Raw genomic sequence first — 19,727 nt, 5'->3', positions numbered from 1 at the left:
CTAACTACATAATTATGACATAACTGAATTAAGCATCAAATGAGATATTTTTGCAAAAAAAATAAAAATGAGAAACTACATGATGTTGCAAAAGCATATTGTACATATAATATATCATCTTACATCAAAACTATTAAGAGAAAAAAGAAATGTAGCAGCTTGCTGAATCCTCTGTACATGCCTAATATGAATGTGTGGCTTCACTTCTACCAGTGAGTGCTTAGACTTTGCATCAGATCAACCCATCATCAAAGAAGGAGGAAGCATTTAAAGCTTTCAATTCCTCCAGATGCCTACTCTTCCCTACCTGCCAGTAGCTTAATTTGGTTCCAAATGTGACATAGTCACTTTACTGTAAACTTGCAGAGTCCTGGACTTTCATCAATAGAATGTTATTATTCTATTTTCTTCATAGAGTGAACCATGAAAACACTGCATTATGGACATTACATAGAGTTAATGATAATAAAAAAATTCATACTCATTTGCTGTGATCATCAGCTCCATCTAATGGGACAAAATGTGTTATTTTCCCGATTCAGTCCATTCTGTATGAATTAATAATATTCAACTTGGTGAGAAAATATTCTAATAACATTCGGTTTTTCCACCATTTGCACAGAACACATGTACATGCTGTTGCAGAGGATGAAAAACTCTAAATGTTTTACTATATATACACCCCAAGTAATAAATTCTGATTGAGAATGACAGAGTTAAACCCTGTATCTTTGAAACATATCAGCAGTAGCAGATCCCATTTTATATCACCTTTCAAATGATTTGCATCAATTACAGAATTCACCATTATCAACAGTACACATTGCACTTCTGCTAACTGAATTGGGCTGCCAAGGTCGCAAGACTTCTCACTTTCTGACTCCTTTTCTGATGTGCATGCTTGCTTTAAATCAACTGTGAGTACTGAAGTCATAGACAGCCAGGGAAATAGCATTTCTTAAAAGGAGAACAGCAATGGCATCTCTGTTATGACAGGTTTTCTTTGAACCCAACGACTAAAATTCTTCCATAAAAGTAGAAAAACAAAAGCAGTAATTTCAGGATGCTATACCAAGATTCTATAACATACAGATGAATGTCTCCTGACTTCATACACTTCTCTATTTAATGTAACTAAGTAAATGTGATGTGTTAATAGGAAATGGAAACCTATCAAATATTGCTGAGTTCTGTGTACATGAATGAAACAGCAGACTGCCTGTCTCTTGATGTCTGTATAGAGATGTGCGGTAGGCAGTGGACAATTCTGCTTGGCATCAGATGCATCCCATTCATAAAAAGGAAGGTACTGTGCTATACTCATTTCTGATAAACAAATCACAGGACACTCTAGCAACCGCCGAATTCATACAGTCTTTACAAGGACCTCTGCTATGCAATATGTGCACCAAACAGGAAAAACAAAAAGAATTCTAATTTGAAAAATTGTAATTCTAATATATATATATATATATACAGTTGCAAGAAAAAGTATGTGAACCCCTTGGGATTATGTGGAGTTTTGCATGAATTGGGCATAAAATGTGCTCTGAATGTCATCTAAGTCACAACAATAGAAGAACACAGTCTGCTGAACATAATACTACACAAACATTAGATGTTGCCATGGTTTAATTGCACATAACATGTAAACATTCACAGTGCAGGGAGGAAAAAGTATGTGAACCTTTGGACTTAATAACTGGTTGACCCTCCTTTGGCAGCAATAACCTCAGCCAAATGTTTCCTGTAGTTACAGATCAGACCTGCACAACGATCTGGAGTAATTTTGGACCACTCCTCTTCACAACACTGTTTCAGTGTAGCAATATTCTTGGGATGTCTGGTGTGAATCGCTCTCTTAAGGTCATGCCACAGCATTTCAATCGGGTTGAGGTCAGGACTCTGACTGGGCCACTCCAGAAGGCGTATTCTGTGCTGTTGCAGCCATTGTTTTGTTGAATTACTTGTATGCTTTGGGTCATTGTCCTGTTGCATCACCCATCCTCTGCGGAGCTTCAGTTGGCGGACAGATGGTCGTACGTTTTCCTGCAAAATGTCTTGATAAACTCTGGAATTCATTTTCCCATCAATGACAACAATCCATCCAGGCCCTGAGGCAGCAAAGCAGCCCCAAACCATCATGCTCCCTCCGCCATGTTTTACAGTGGGGATGAGGTTTTGATGTTGGTGTGCTGTGCCTTTTTTTCTCCACACATAGTGTTGTGTGTTCTTCCCAAACAACTCAATCTTGGTTTCATCTGTCCACAGTATATTTTGCCAGTAGTGCTGTGGAACATCCAGGTGCTCTTTTGCAAACTTCAAACGTGCTGCAATATTCTTTTTGGACAGCAATGGCTTCCTCCGTGGTGTCCTCCCATGTACTCCATTCTTGTTTAATGTTTTCCTTATTGTAGATGTGTCAACAAAAATGTTAGCATGTGCCAGAGATTTCTGTAGGTCTTTAGCTGACACTCTGGGATTCTTCTTTACCTCATGCAGCATTCTGCGCTGTGCTCTTGCAGTCATTTTTACAGGACGACCATGCCTAGGGAGAGTAGCAACAGTACTAAACTTTCTCCATTTGTAGACAGTCTGTCTTACCGTGGACACATGAACATCAAGGCTTTTGGAGATACTTTTGTAACCCTTTCCAGCTTCGTGCAAGTCAACAATTCTTGATCGTAGGTCTTCTGAGAGCTCTTTTCTGCGAGGCATGGTTCACATCAGACAGTGCTTCTTGAAACCAGTAAACCCAAAAGAGGTGTGTGTTTTTTAAGGGCAGGACAGCCGTCAGCAACACATCCAATATCATCACACTGATTGGAGTCAAGGTTGGCTCACTCCTGGCTCCAATTAGCTCTGGGAGAAGTCATTAAGCTAGGGCCTCACATACTTTTTCCTCCCTGCACTGTGAATGTTTACATGTTACGTGCAATTAAACCATGGCAACATCTAATGTTTGTGTAGTATTATGTTCAGCAGACTGTGTTCTTCTATTGTTGTGACTTAGATGACGTTCAGAGCACATTTTATGCCGAATTCATGCAAAACTCCACGTAATCCCAAGGGGGTTCACATACTTTTTCTTGCAACTGTATATATATATATATATATATGAGAGCCCTGGATCATCAGCCAGCCATGTTGGTAAAGGAAAATCAGTCTTTTATTACTCAAAAGGGAAAACTAAACAGCTTGATTACAGAACAAAACAAAACCAGTCCCCACTCCTGGTACAAAAATCAGACGTTGGGCTCACCGCCTGCAAAACTTGTCCCTTAACAGGGTTATGTCCCTGCCTGCCCAAGGAGGAGGACCTCTGCTGCTAAGCAGTACCATGACTCCTCAGTGCTGGTTCACACTACACATAGCATGTGATTCACACAGGACCTGTACTGCATTCCAGTGCAAATCACATGTGATTTCTGTGCTGTGCAATTTGAGCCATACATTTTGTATGGCTCAGATTGCACCCCATCCGCACCCTTTTTTTGTCCACACCAGAATCGGATCACATGGGTGTTCACACCCATGCAATCTGATTCTGTGCATCGCATCACATTTGCAAACCGATATGGGGTGTCATTAACTTAACATACACACCCACAGTGGTTTCCATAACCAGGATGCAATTTTAATGCGGTGCGCAAACTCCGCACCACATCACTGTGACCTGGAAAATGAATGTGTCCTGCTGCACACTCCACAGATACCTGCTGATAGCTTCCTGTTCCTCTTTGGGCCTCCCCGACAGGTGGGTTATCCAATTCAGGACCCAAGAACCTCTATTCAGGGTTTGGAGGCTCTTTCCCACCCAAAGTCTATTTGAGTCTCAGAATTTCAAGTCTCAAATGAGGACTTACTAGTCCTGAGAGCACTGTAATTCAGTCTACTTTCCTGGACGACCTCGGAACCCTTCACCTTGCATGGGTGCAACTTGAATGCTCGAAAATTGCCTTCCAGTCACTTAAAGGGACCATAACCCCAATAATGGTGAAATGTGTCTGCCGTCTAGGATCCATCATTTTAGAAATGTCTTTGAATTCATTAAAAATAGACAAATTAAATATTACATTGGACAATGTATTCAGACCCTTTGCAACAACACTTGAAATTTTTGCTCAGGGGCCTCCCATTTCTCTTGATTGTGGCTGCGATGTTTCTACACCTTGATTGGAGTCCACCTGTGGTAAATTAAATTGATTGGACATTTAATGTCCAATCATTAAATTGATTGGACATTTGGAAAGGCACACACCTCTCTATAAAAGGCCTCACAGATGACAATGCATACTTTATCAGAATAAAAGCCATGAGGTCAAACAGAACTGCCTGTAGGGCTCAGAGACAGGATAATTGCATGGCACAGATCTAAAAAATTCTGCTGCACTGAAGGTTCCGAAGAGCACAGTGGCCTCTCTAATTCTCAAATGGAAGAAGTTTGGCACAACCAGGACTCTTCCAAGAGCTGGTCACCTGACCAAACTGAGCAATTGGGAGAGAGGTGACCAAGAACCCGATGGCCACTCTGGCTGGGCTCCAAATATTCTGTGTGGAGATGGGACAAAGTGCCAGAAGGACAACCATCAATGCAGCCTTCCACCCCAATCTGGGCATTATGGCAAAGTAATTAGACAGAAGCATCCCCTCAGTGCAAAACACATGAAAGTTCACTTGGAGTTAGCACTTCCGCCTAGTAGTACTAGGGTTGCAGGTTTGAATCCCAAGCATGACACTACATGCCTGGAGTTTGCATGTTCTCCCTGTGCCTGCGTGGGTTTCCTCCGGGTGCTCTGGTTTCCTCTCACACCCAAAGACATGCTGGTAGATAAATTGACTCCTGTTGAAGTTGGACCTAGTATGTGTGTGTATAAATGTGAGTTAGGGATCTTAGATTGTTAGCTCCTTGAAGGCAGGAACTGATGTAAATGCACAATATATATGTAAAGTGCTGCATAAATTGATGGCGCTATATACAGTAAGTACCTGTAATAAATAAACAATTCAAAAAGAGTTTTCCTCTTGAGCAGGTCTGAATTGGGTAACAAAAACAAATTGTCCTTGAACCTACATGACAGCTGACATGACGATAAAGGGGTGGGCACAGGTTTACCATAACCTCCACTGATGAGCAATGATCTTAAAGTGGAACTCAACCCAAAAGGGAAAGTTCCATTTGTTTGCACCCTCCCCCCCTTCACTGCCACATTTAACACTTTGGGGGGGGGGGGGATGGTACCTGGTTTTGACATGTACCCGCTCCCATTTCTGCTCAGATGTGATCTGAAGTTCGCTGCCAGTTTCCCTTACTTCAGATGCACCCAAAGTCGATTGAGGAATCAGCTGGAGTGAGGACATCGCTGGATCCCTTGACAGGTCAGTGTCCTTATTTTAAAAATCAGCAGCTACAGTATTTGTAGCTGTTGGCTTTTACTTTTTTGGGGTGGAACCTGGAGCTCCGCTTTAAAAGAGATCTTGTCACTAACGCATGCACGGAAAAGGACAGTGTATGTGGAAAAGTGCCCTATGACCTCCTTATGCCTTACCTCCATTCCAACACAGCTGATTGGCTAATTTGGCGAACCAAGGGAGAAGTGATGTCACTTCCTTAATCGTGACAGGGCTTGGAATTAACAATTGTCTATGCCCTGGCACCTTTTGCAGGGGAGCTAAAAGAGAGACCAGATGAGGTGAGCATACAATGGGTTGCTGGCAGAGACACTAGGGTTGATTTACTAAAGGGGTAGAGCATATACTGTTGAGGTGAAGCTGCACTGACTTCAATCATCCAATCATGTGTAAGAAAAGTTTTTTGTTTTGGCTATTCTTTGCTATAGTTCCATCCTTGGTATTCTTGCACTATAAACCAACAGTTCTGTACAATGAGCAGGAATAAGTAATGGGCTCAGCAGTAGCTGTTCATATTTAATAATGTTCATAATGATCCAATTGGCTTTCAGAAAATAATGGTCTCCTTTAAAGTCCATCTATTGTTAAATGTGCTCCATCTAATGATGTAATTCTGCCTAGCTTATGGTGCATGAAACACAACAAAACTACAAAGTATCCGAAATGCATAGGTATTGTATTTCTCCATTATTATCCACACGCATTCATCAGCCTGATCATTCAAGCTTGATAAGAAAGTGAATTACCTGCAGCTTATTTACCTAATTTGCATGACCAACTCCAGAGAACGTGCCGACCATCACTCCCACACTGTTTTCTAATACAACAGAGACCTTTGTGTACAAGGCATCAACACACACATAAAGATTCCATTTTCCAAAGTCTTAGGCTAAGTAACGCCTGGGATTTATCGCAGAATGTGAAACATTGTTACAGTAAGTACAACACGGGTCTGGAATAAATCCAGAATATCAACAGATCATCAATAATCCAAATGTAAGCCCCCATTATACCGGGTGCGACTTGTCATGCAACTTGACAGATCAAAGTCGCACCCTATCTGCTGCTATGGAACCATTCAAATTGGTGTGATTTGAGTCGCAGCAAATTTGAAAAAGGTTCCAGCACTATTTTTGTGCCATTTCATGTTCGACTTGCATTGACATCTGTGTATGAAGTCAAACAGATGACAGAAATCCTCACATGAAGTCGCACTGATCGGCGGCTTTAAAATTGCGCTGAAGTTGTGTGACTTCAAAGCCGCACCCAGTGTGAACAAGAGCTAAAGTAGACATCTGTGTGCATCTATGATTCTACAGGGGCTAACAACAGAAAAAAAGGATAATACAGTTCAGGGGTGGACTGACCATTTGGAAACTTGGGCACTGCCTGAGGGCCCGGGGTCAGTAGGGGGCCCCATGAGATGCCCCTGGTACCTTTTTCATAGGCTTTTTTGAGTTTGGGCAAGGACACAAGGGCCCCATGAGTTGTCAGTCTGCCCCTGATACAGTGATATCCCATGTATGTACAACCAAACCTATTTTTCAGTATGTTTGTCATCATACCTCACTGTATAAAGCTGTTTACCGCAAATCAGATTTTGTGAATCTATTGCAATTTCCTACCTGGAGATCCTGCCAGTGACAGATTTGTATACCCCCTCCGTGTGTGCCTCTGCCATGTTTTTTCCACGTGCCCAGTGGTAGGCCCAGGACAAGCATGGCAGGTGCCACGGGGTAGAGGGAAGAGAGACCAATTAGCATCCTTACATTGGTCTCTCCTTCCTATTACAGACCCAGAAGTGACATGTAAAATCTCACTTCCGAGTTCCCGTGTCAATTTCTCCAGCCACTATGGCTGGGGAAGAATCTAATGCAGTGTGATCTGTACTACATTCAATTAATTGCAGCACAGGTGAGACATCAGGGGTCTTTTAGACCCCTGATGTCCCATTAAAGAGAACCTGTCACCATAAATGCATCACATGGGAACTTTTTGTCCCTATGCGATTAAAAAAAAAAGTTCAGTTAAAAAAAATATGTAAAAAAAAAGTTACACCCAAGCACTTAAAATTCACCACCAAAAAATGTTTGAGCCAACCCTACCCCCCCCCCCCTCCACACACACACATATGAATGTAAATTACGATGTGAGGGGCACCTACAAAAACGTTGATTGTGATGCACAACGTACATATAAGAGAAAAAAAACACTGAAATGCATTGCAAACACATCAAAAACGCGTAAACGCGTATGTCAAAAGGCATCGGGAACACAAAAATTGGGAACCAACCCTTAAGTAGACAAAGAAATCCTCAAAGGAGGCAGAAGTATTTGGAAATCTTTTTTCATATATCAAATTTTTATTTGGAAAAAAAAATGGATTACATAAAAACAGTTTAAAAAAGTGGTTAAAATTAAAGAAGAATACTAATCACTCATGACTCATGTGGCCCACAGTATTGGTGGTAATGGAATGTAACCTTCTGGTATAAATTGAAGTATAAATGGCTGGGTAAAGTAAGTAATGCAATTACTTTTCCTTTCTACTGAGGTCTGAAAATAAGCACTGCAACACTGAAAATGAAAGAAAAACTCCACTTTTGCTATCATTTTGATAAATATATATTAACAAGAAAAAAAAGCGTGATTTTGTAATTTAATGGTATTAAAAAAAATTACCATTACCTTTCAGTCTGTAGAAACTGTAGTTTCCTAAAATTGTCAAACTTTAATTCAAATGTTACTCCTTTTAGCATGTCAATCTGGAGGCATTCCGAACACGGTTTGCATACAGAATGCTTTCAGAAATCTAATTTCCTGCTTATGGAATTGGCTCTCTGCTGTTTTCTGAAGTCTGTGCTGATTTGTAAATTTCAAGTATCCCACCTCAATGGGAGTTCCATTGTTGGTGAAAAACCCTTCTAGGTTCATCCACACCTAAAGGAATTGGATTGCTCAGATGATTGGAATCAAGGCAGATCCTTTAATCAGAAATCAGTCTAATGCAAGCCATACATGGGTCGAATTCCAAACTAATTTTCTTTAGAAAATTGGAAATTTTGTGCGTTTTGGAATCTGATGGTGAAATTGATTTTGAAATTCAACCAACCAAGCTTTTCATTTCACCTCATACTGCTACAGAAAATAATTTTCGTGGCCAAGAATTTTCTTTTCCCTCCAGGTCACAGCTCATGCTCATGTCTTTTTCAATTACATTTCTCACAGGATTCTCTCATCGTTGATTAGAAATTTGTTTGTTTTTCAAAAAATTTCCAACACGCCCGATCATTCAAATTCCATGGTCGCTCAAAAATCAGCTGTTGCTTTGGCCCACTAATGGTGCGAAATTCAAATGAAAATTCTTGGAAAAGATTTTCAAAAGAAAATTCTTTTGGAATTCAACCCATGTATGGTCGGCTTAAGGCTCCATTCACACTAGGGTGTTTCAAATCGTGGGCGGAATTGCCGCGATTCTGCCCACAATTTGAAACCTGTGAAAATGTGAAAACATGCGATCGTGTGTTCAGGTGGCATTTATTTCAATGGCACCTGAAAATGTGGGAGATTTTTGCCGTGATTGTGGTGCGTTTTTCCACATGGCAAATGTGTTGCAATTGCACAAACAAAATCGCCGGATACGCCACAGCAAAAAACAGTTCCAGAACCTTTTTTGGATGCCGCACGTCCCACAATTTTGTCAAGGCAAAATATTTTTAAAAAACCTATGCCATACATCTCTCTTTAGAGACCCTGAGAGTACAGGACAAGGTTAATTATGTTAAACATTACTTCACAGCTTTTCCTGAACATTAAAAGGCATGGAAAGCATATATGTAGTTTTGAGCAAGTAAAAAACACCTAAAAAAGGTAACCAGCTAATTTTAAACATGTTTAAGTCATGGTTTGTTAATGGGAACATGTAGAAAACATAAGGTAGGTGTTATACCAATTTGACTGCAAACGTGGAAATACACTTTTCCATTTAATACTGACAGGCGTGATTAAAATGATCAGTGTTTATTTATTCATGGAAAACATTTAGCCCAAAAAGAAAAAAAACTATTGCTGTGACTGATTATAAAGTATGAGCTGGAGTTTGGCTTCAATTGCTACTGTATTTAAATCTGCTAGTACATCTAGTTTGTGTCTCCTGTGCTCCTTCATCCAGAGTTGTGTCTCACTAATACAAGAGGTGTGTTACTGGCCAGGTCACCAGGTGAAAACAGAGGGAAAAAAGCCTAAAAAAAGAAAACTAATGTAGCCACCATATCTAATGACTAGTGAATTACAATACATTACATTTTTGGTTTTGCGTTTAATACTGCTGTATGTCTATGTACATTGTTTGACTGCAATTGCCTGCATTACCAGAATTTAAAGTGGCAATGACAAAATAAAATAATGCCTCTAGAAATGTCAATACAACCTAATATATACATTAGGAAGCAAAATACAATAGCGGTGCCACTACACCCAATCTACCCAGCAGGCCATGGGCTGGGAATGTGTTACAGGTTATGGACAGAACTTTCTGATACAATTTAGATATCAAATTTCACACTCATGCTGCTGGTGCTAGTTAAACGACAGTGGAAACAAATAAGCTGCTTTGGGACCTTCAATTACAATTTCTGATCCCATAGCAGAAAGCTCTTTGGATATTGGAAATGATTAAAAATCGCACTACACTGACAGTGCTCAGTATTGGATTATACTATAACTCTTAACACTGCCAAACGTAATACTAACACTGTCATTTTATCTATCTAGGGTAAAACTGCTTAGCAAAAGAAGAAAGCTTTATTTAAAGTGTTAATTGTTTAATTTAGTTAACAAAACCATTATCAGGCATCTGAACTGTAATTTAGTTCATAAGGATCCATTCACAAGCCACCAGTACTTATGGTTTTATTCAGCAAAGCAGAAAAAAAAAACAGTAAGGAATTTATTTTATTTACATTAGACTAGTTTAGCCATGAATTCTTTTTATTATATGCTACTGTGCTTTGTAATTTACCTAATTGAATTAGATTAACAATGCCCATTTTCTGGGGGCCCAGGATCAACAATGTCCATTCCTTGGTGGCCCACTATCAACAACGCCCATTCTTCTTTGGCCAATGATTAACAATGGCTATTTCCTTGTGGCCAGCAATCAACCATGCCCATTCCTTGGTGGCCAATGATCAACAGTGCCCATTCCTTGGTGGCCAATCATTAACTATGCCCATTCCTTGGTGGCTAATGATCAACAATGCCCATTCCCTGGTGGCCATCAATCAACAATGCCCATTCCCTGGTGTCCAGTGATCAACCATGCACATTCCTTGGAGGTCAATGATCAACAATGCACCTTCTTTGGTAGCCAACAATCAACAATGTATATTCCCTTGTGTCCAAAATCAACAATGCCCATTCCTTGGTGTCTCACAATCAACAATGTCCATTCCCTGGCAACCAACAATCAACAATCTCCATTCATTGGTGGCCAATGATAAACAATGCCCATTCCTTTGTGGCCAATGGTTAATAATGCCCATTCCCTGGTTGTCAGTGATCAACCATGCACATTTCTTGGTAGCCAATGATCAACAGTGCCCATTCCTTGGTGGCCAGTGATTAACTATGCCCATGTTTTGGTGGCCAATGATCAACAATGCCCATTCCCTGGTGGACATCAATCAGCAATGCCCATTCCCTGGTGTCCAGTGATCATCCATGCACATTCCCTGGAAGTCAATGATCAACAATGCACATTTTCTGGTAGCCAACAATCAACAATGTATATTTCCTGGTGGCCAAAATCAACAATGCCCATTCCATGATGGCTAATGACCATCCATGCACATTCCCTGGAGGCCAGTGATCAACAATGCACATTCTATGGTGGCCAACAATCAACATTGTTTATTCCCTGGTGGCCAAGGATCAACCATGCATATTCCCTGGAGGTCAATGATCAACAAAGAACATTCCCTGATGGGCAAAGGTCAATAATGCCCATTCCCTGGTGGCCAATGATCAACAATGCCCATTCTTTGGTTGCCATCAATCAGCAATGCATATTCTTTGGTGGCCAGTGATCAACCATACACATTCCCAGGAGGTCAATGTTCAACAAGGCACATTCCCTGGTGGTCAAAAATCATCGATGTATATTCCCTGGTGGCCAAAGATCAACCATGCACATTCCCTGGAGGTCAATGTTCAACAAAGCACATTCCTTGGTGACCAAGGATTACCAATGCCCATTCCCTGGTGACCGATGATCAACAATGCCCAGTCCCTGACAGCCAATGACCAATCATATACAATACATATTGTCTGGTGGTCTGTGATCATCAATGCTCATTCTGTGATGGATAACAATCAACAATGTCCATTCCCTTTGTAGCAAACAACCCAAAATAAGCATTCCCTGGTGGCCAGGGAGAAATAATGCCTATTCCTTTGTGGCTTAACTATCAACAATGCCCATTCCCTGGTGACCGGTGATCATCAATTCCCATTCTTTGGTAGTCAGTAGTAAATAATGCCCATTCCCTGGTCAGCAGGGATAAACAGTACAAATTCCCTGGTTGGCAGTGAGAAATAATGCACATTTCCTGTTTGCAGATAAATAATACCTATTGCCTGGTGGCCAATGATCACCATTGTTGTTTCCCTGGTGGTCAGAAACATTAATGTCTATGCCCTGGTCATAAATTAAACCTATTCTCTGGTGGCTACAGATGAAAAAAGCTGACTGATAGCCAATGCACACTCCCTCCTTGCAAGTGATCAACAATGTCCAATTCCTTCTAGCCAATGAACAACAATGTCAAAACCCTGCTAGTCAATGATAAACAATGTTTATACCTTGGTGACCAGTGATCAACATTGTCCATACACTGGTGACCGACCAGTGATCAATACTATCCATACACAGGTGACCAGTGATCAATACTATCCATACCCTGGTGATCAGATATCACCAATGCACTTTTCCTGGTGGCCAGTGATAACCTATGCCCTTTGCCTGCTGACCAGTGATAAATAACGCCCATTTCCTCCTTTCCAGTGATACACAACGGCCATTTACTGGTTGCCAACAATAAATATCACTCATTCCTTGTTAGTCAGTGATAGTTAATGCCCTTTACCTGGTGACCAATGACAAATAATATCTATTCCCTTGGCGGATAGTGACAAATGTCTATTCCCTTGTGGCTAATGATAAAAAATATCTATGCCCTCATAGTCAGTGATAGCCAGTGACAAATAATGCCCATGCCCTCATAGCCAGTGCTAAATAATGGCCATTTCCTCATGGCCGGAGATAAATAATGCCCATTTCCTCATGGCCAAGCGGTAAGTACACAGCACCTAATAGTAATTGCACAGCACCCAACAGTAAGTACACAACACCTAACAGTAAGAACACAGCAGCTAGCAGTATTTACAAAACACCAATCAGTACCTAATGGTAAGTACACAGTACATAGCAGTAAGTACACAATGCCTATCAGTAAGTACACATCACCAAGTAGTAAGTACATACAACCTATCAGTAAGAACATAACACCTAGCAGTAAGTACACATGACATAGCAGTAAGTTCAGCACTTAGCAGACAGTACACCACACCTATCAGTAAGTACATAACATCTAGCAGTAAGTACACAGCACCTTGCAGTAAATCCAGCATCTTTGAGTAAATCTAGCACCTAGCAATAAGTACATAACCCTGAGCAGTCAGTGCAAAACACCTACAGTTGCAAGAAAAAGTATGTGAACCCCTTGGGATTCCGTGGAGTTTTGCATGAATAGCGCATAAAATGTGCTCTGAACGTCATCTAAGTCACAACAATAGAAGAACACAGTCTGCTGAACATAATACTACACAAACATTAGATGTTGCCATGGTTTAATTGCACATAACATGTAAACATTCACAGTGCAGGGAGGAAAATGTATGTGAACCTTTGGACTTAATAACTGGTTGACCCTCCTTTGGCAGCAATAACCTCAACCAAACGTTTCCTGTAGTTGCAGATCAGACCTGCACAACGATCTGGAGTAATTTTGGACCACTCCTCTTCACAAAACTGTTTCAGTGTAGCAATATTCTTGGAATGTCTGGTGTGAATCGCTCTCTTAAGGTCATGTCACAGCATTTCGATCAGGTTGAGGTCAGGACTCTGACTGGGCCACTCCAGAAGGCGTATTCTGTGCTGCTGCAGTCATTGTTTTGTTGAATTACTTGTATGCTTTGGGTCATTGTCCTGTTGCATCACCCATCCTCTGCGGAGCTTCAGTTGGCGGACAGATGGTCGTACGTTTTCCTGCAAAATGTCTTGATAAACTCTGGAATTCATTTTCCCATCAATGACAACAATCCGTCCAGGCCCTAAGGCAGCAAAGCAGCCCCAAACCATGATGCTCCCTCCGCCATGTTTTACAGTGGGGATGAGGTTTTGATGTTGGTGTGCTGTGCCTTTTTTTCTCCACACAGTGTTGTGTGTGCTTCCCAAACAACTCAATCTTGGTTTCATCTGTCCACAGTATATTTTGCCAGTAGTGCTGTGGAACATCCAGGTGCTCTTTTGCAAACTTCAAACATGCTGCAATATTCTTTTTGGACAGCAATGGCTTCCTCCGTGGTGTCCTCCCATGTACTCCATTCTTGTTTAATGTTTTCCTTATTGTAGATGTGTCAACAAAAATGTTAGCATGTGCCAGAGATTTCTGTAGGTCTTTAGCTGACACTCTGGGATTCTTCTTTACCTCATGCAGCATTCTGCGCTGTGCTCTTGCAGTCATTTTTACAGGACGACCACGCCTAGGGAGAGTAGCAACAGTGCTAAACTTTCTCCATTTGTAGACAGTCTGTCTTACTGTGGACACATGAACATCAAGGCTTTTGGAGATACTTTTGTAACCCTTTCCAGCTTCATGCAAGTCAACAATTCTTGATCGTAGGTCTTCTGAGAGCTCTTTTCTGCGAGGCATGGTTCACATCAGACAGTGCTTCTTGAAACCAGTAAACCCAAAACAGGTGTGTGTTTTTTAAGGGCAGGACAGCTGTCAGCAACACATCCAATATCATCACACTGATTGGAGTCAAGGTTGGCTCACTCCTGGCTCCAATTAGCTCTGGGAGAAGTCATTAAGCTAGGGCCTCACATACTTTTTCCTCCCTGCACTGTGAATGTTTACATGTTATGTGCAATTAAACCATGGGAACATCTAATGTTTGTGTAGTATTATGTTCAGCAGACTGTGTTCTTCTATTGTTGTGACTTAGATGACATTCAGAGCACATTTTATGCCCAATTCATGCAAAACTCCACGGAATCCCAAGGGGTTCACATACTTTTTCTTGCAACTGTAGCAGTAAGCCCAGCACCTAGCAGTAAGTACATAACACCTAGCAAGAAGTATGCAGCACCTAGCACTAAGTACATAAAACCTAGCAGTCAGTACACAACATCTACCAGTAAGTCCAGCATCTAGCAGTAAGTTCAGCACCTAGCAGTAAGTATGCAGCACTTAACAGTAAGTACACATCACCTAGTAGTAAGTATGTAACATCTATCAATATATACATAATATCCTGCAGTAACTACATAACACCTAGTAGTAAGTACATACTGTACATCCTGGTAGTAACTACATAACATCTAGCAATAGGTACACAGCGCCTAGCAGTAAGTACATAACACTTAGCAGTAAGTCTAGCATCCAGCAGTAAGTCCACCACCATCCAGCAGTATGTCCTGTACCCAGCAGTAAGTCCTGTACCTGGCAGTAAGTCCAGCACCACCCAGCAGTAGGTCCAGCACCATCCAGCAGTAAATCCTGTACCCAGCAGTAAGTCCAGCACCACCCTGCTTTATGTCCAGTACCCAGCAGTAAGTCCAGCACCACCCAGGAGTAGGTCCAACATCCAGCAGTAAATTCAGCACCTAGCAGTAGGTATGCAGCACTCATCAGTAAGTACACATCACCTAGCAGTATGTATGTGACATCTAGCAATAGGTATATAATATCTACCAGCAACTACATAACACCTAGCACTAAGTACATACAGCCTGATCAGTAACTACATAACATCTAACAATAGGTACACAGAACCTAGCAGTAAGTAGCTTACACTTTTCAGTAAGTCTAGCACTCAACAGTAAATCCAGAACCCTGCAGTAAGTCCAGAACCAGGCAACAGTAAGACTAGCACCTCCCAGAAGTAAGTACATAACACTTAGCAGTAAGTCCCGCACCACCCAACAGTAAATCCAGCACCAGGCAACAGTAAATGCAGCACTACCCAGCAGTAAGTACATAGCACTTAGCAGTAGGTCCAGCACCACCAAACAGTAAGTCCAGCACCAGGCAACAAAAAGTCTAGCACCACCCAGCAGTAAGCACATAACACTTAGCAGTAAGTCCAGCACCATCCAACAGTAAGTCCAGCACCAGGCAACAGTAAGTCCAGCACCACCCTGCAGTAAGTGCACAGCACTTAGCAGTAAGTCCAGCACCACCCAACAGTAAGTCCAGCACCAGGCAACAGTAAGTCCAGCACCACCCTGCAGTAAGTGCACAGCACTTAGCAGTAAGTCCAGCACCACCCAACAGTAAGTCCATAACACTTAGCAGTAAGTCCAGCACCACTCAGCAGTAAGTACATAACTCTTAGCAGTAAGTCCAGCAGGCAATCAGTGCAAACATACCGGCTCCCAGTCCAGGACCCAGAAGGACTCACCTGATGTCCCGATCCTGATAGGGAAATGGTATCTGTCTGTATATTCATTCCCAGAGGAATGTCGATCCCGGGACTGGCTGGGCTTCATCCAGGCAACTTTTGGCAGTCCTCGCCCTCTCAGGGTGTCATTAGTGAGTCTCCTTCTGGGGGGAGATGACTACAGCCAGAAACTGCAACCCCAGCCATGCACAAAGTGAGCCCGAGACACAGCTGTATGAAGGGAGCAGAGACATGAGAGAGAGGAGTCCGCTGTTGTATAGAGAGAGAGGAGTCCGCTGTTGTATAGAGGGAGAGGAGTCCGCTGTTGTATAGAGGGAGAGGAGTCCGCTGTTCTACACAGAGCGCAGCCCGCTAATCCCTTTAGATGTGTCCGCTCCGTGCTTGTCCCAATGTGTCCGCTAGGTGGTGCTGCTGCTTATTCGTCAATCACTCGCTGGGTTACGTGGTATCAGCTGAACTCCCAGGGCAGTCCAGGCGCCCCATTATAGAGGGGAGGAGGAGAGGGGTGACTCAGACCTCCTGGAGACCAAGAGACAACCAGTCACTGCACTGACTACAAGGCCATTAACAAATCACCTCCACCCACACAGAAGAGAATAAGAATCAGTTCAATATCTCCAGCATTGATCATGTAGGAAAGCCTAGGAGTTATATTGCTAAAGTAGTTTCAAGTATTTTACTAAATTTTTTGGCAGATGTAAAGTGGTATTAAACCCAGAAGTAAACATTTATTATATTGCAGCATACCAAGTCTCTGATGCAATGGCTAAATTTGTTTTATTTTTTTAGACTTTCTTTCCTTTATTGTCACCTGGTGATCCGGTCAGTAAGTTCGTTGTTTTTCAACAGAACAAGCTCTTCTATAGATGTAGCAGTTGGAGGGTGGCGACAAACCATATACCACTGACAGGGATGCTGACAATGATCAGCTTTTATTTATTTATTTATTTAGCCTTTATTCCAAAAGGAAAAGAAAAAATATTTGCTGTACCTGTTAAGGGTCCATTCACAACAGATGGGGTGAGACTTCATTTGGCAGCCAGTTCATCACAGTCCCAACGCATGACAAGGCAAAATGCCTTGTCTCCTTATGTGCCCAGTTCATACCACTGCATTACAGTGGTGTGCAGACTGTGTGCGGTGAATAATGTGTTCAGGGTGGCTCAGCTGATAGCCCTGAAAACCCTTTTACCTGATATTTCTTCCACAGCTGCCCATGAAGCTTTTATGCCCTAACTAAAAGAGCCTCTATCTCCAAAGGGGTAGGTAAACCTGGTGTTTGATAAACTAATCTGATTGTCTTGGTAAACCAAGACGAAAGAAATTTTAGTGGAACTGTCACTTCTTTCATTGGGCCCAGGAAGAGAACAAAAAGATTGTCTCCTGTTTGTAGGTAGACAGAGCAAATTCTTGGCTTGCATCTAAAGAACGTGATACTAAAACATGGGTGCTCTCCTTTTGAAAAGCGAGGGTCACTTAAGTGATCTGGTAACCAGTAGCCAGCTTTCAGTGTTTGCAAGAGGAAAACGGAGAGAATTGGTTCCTGCATATGCCGCCCCTGCCGTCCCTTCTGTCCAAGTATAAAACAGAATGTGTCAGGGAGGCTGCATGGTCCCCCTGGAGCATGGGACAGGATCAACATTGCAACCCCTGATGGCACACCAGTGATTGGGGGTGTGTGGTAAAACACATTTCAACTATGTTGTTTTTCCACTCCTTAAACTGAAAATGTAAATGAGACCCTTACTGTCCTGAGCCTCCTACAAGTTTGCTATCACACTGGTGCGCTGCGGTTTATCCGCACTTTGGGTGCAGCACAGTACACCTGTGGCCAGAGATGGACTGACCATCCGGGAACTCGGACATTGCCCAAGGGCTCGGGGTCAGTAGGGGGCCCCATGATATGCCCCTGGTACCTTTTATAGGTTTTTTTGGGTGTGATTTGAGTGTGAGTGAGGACACAGGCCCTATGATCCCCTATTGCCCAGGGCCCCATGAATTGTTAGTCCGCCCCTGCCTGTGGCTTTCCTGTGAGCAGGAGCGGACTGACCATTTGGAAACTCGTGCACTGCCTGAGGGCCTGGGGTCAGTAGGGGGCCCCCATGAGATGCCCCTGGTACCTTGGTACCTTTATCATAGGCTTTTTGGAGTTTGGGCTAGGACACAGGGGCCCCATGATCCCTTATTGCCAGGGGGCCCCATGAGTTGTCAAAGTAGTAGACTTCTATTATATCCTGTGGGTGTGGTGCACTTTACTTTCTGAAAGCACACCAAAACTCCTGCATTCAGAAGTTTTGGTGTGCTTTCAGAAAGTGCACCAAACCAGCAGGATATAATAGGAGTTTGCTTCCCTGGTTTGAGGTCAAGGGCTATATCAAAGGGCTCTGAAGGCCACTAGTGGCCCATGTGCCACTTTTAGAGCATCCTGCTCTAAATGCTGGTAAAATGAAATTGATTGAAATTGAATGCAGTAGAACCTTGGGCAAAAAGGAAAGAAATTGGATGCAGCACAACATTGTCAGAAGGGTTCTTTATAAGAAAAAGCATGGAGTTATGGTACCAAAACTGTTTTAGAGTCAGGATCCACAATAAACATAATTTAATTGGGGCGTAAAGAGGAGTCATCAGTGTCCTCAAGACAAGAGTAAAGATCCCACTTTGGAAAAATAATTTTTAACAGCGGTCTCATCTTCATCATGGCCTTGAGAAATTGTTGCACTAGATCAGTAGTCTCCAAACTGCGTCCCGGGGGCTGAATGTGGCCCTTTGCTTGCTTTTATCTGGCCCTTGGGGCCTTTTTACCCCCACCATCAGCAACAATGGGGTATAGTTCCGCCACTGATGTCAAGAATGGGACACTATTCCTTCCATTGACACCAATAGTGGCACATTATTCCTCCCACTGACACCAATGATGGGGCATTATTCCTCCCACTGACACCAATGATGGGGCATTATTCCTCCCACTGACACCAATGATAGGGCACTATTCCTCCTACAGACACTAATGATAGGGCACTATTCCTCCCACTGACACCAATGATGGGACACTATTCCTCCCACTGACACCAATGATGGGACACTATTCCTCCCACTGACACCAATAATGGGACGCTTTTCCTCCCACTGACATCAATAATGCGGCACTATTCCTTCCACTGATACCAATAATGGGGCATTATTCCTCCCACTGAAACCAATGATGGAGCATTATTCCTCCCACTGACACCAATAATGGTACACTATTCCTCCCACGGACAGTAATAATGGGACACTATTCCTCCCACTGCCACCAATGATGGGACACTATTCCTCCCACCGACACCGATAATGGGGCGCCTTTCCTTCCACTGACACCAATAATGGGGCATTATTCCTCCCCCTGAAACCAATGATAGGGCACTATTCCTCCTACTGACACCAACGATAGGGCACTATTCCTCCCACTGACACCAATGATGGAGCATTATTCCTTCCACTGACACCAACAATGGGACACTATTCCTCCCACTGACACCAACAATGGAAACTATTCCTCCCATTGATACCAGTGATGGGGCACTGTATTT

The 19,727-nt window shown here is 42.5% G+C and overlaps 1 protein-coding gene across 1 annotated transcript in view; it reads right to left on the bottom strand.

Annotated features, from left to right (window-relative positions):
* Positions 1-16,395, bottom strand: part of SGCG (sarcoglycan gamma) — a 379,077-nt gene extending 362,682 nt beyond the window's left edge. The window contains exon 1 of the mRNA XM_089685802.1: positions 16,159-16,395. Coding sequence (XP_089541928.1) covers positions 16,159-16,206 — 48 coding nt within the window. The 5' untranslated portion in view covers positions 16,207-16,395. The remainder of the gene's footprint in view (positions 1-16,158) is intronic.
* Between the last annotated feature and the right edge of the window lie 3,332 nt (positions 16,396-19,727).

The sequence above is a fragment of the Staurois parvus genome, unplaced genomic scaffold (genome assembly GCF_062004578.1).
Source record: "Staurois parvus isolate SC_StPar_1 unplaced genomic scaffold, SC_StPar_1.0 ptg000387l, whole genome shotgun sequence".
Classification (NCBI taxonomy): domain Eukaryota; kingdom Metazoa; phylum Chordata; class Amphibia; order Anura; family Ranidae; genus Staurois; species Staurois parvus.
This window is presented reverse-complemented; position numbering and strand designations above follow the sequence as displayed.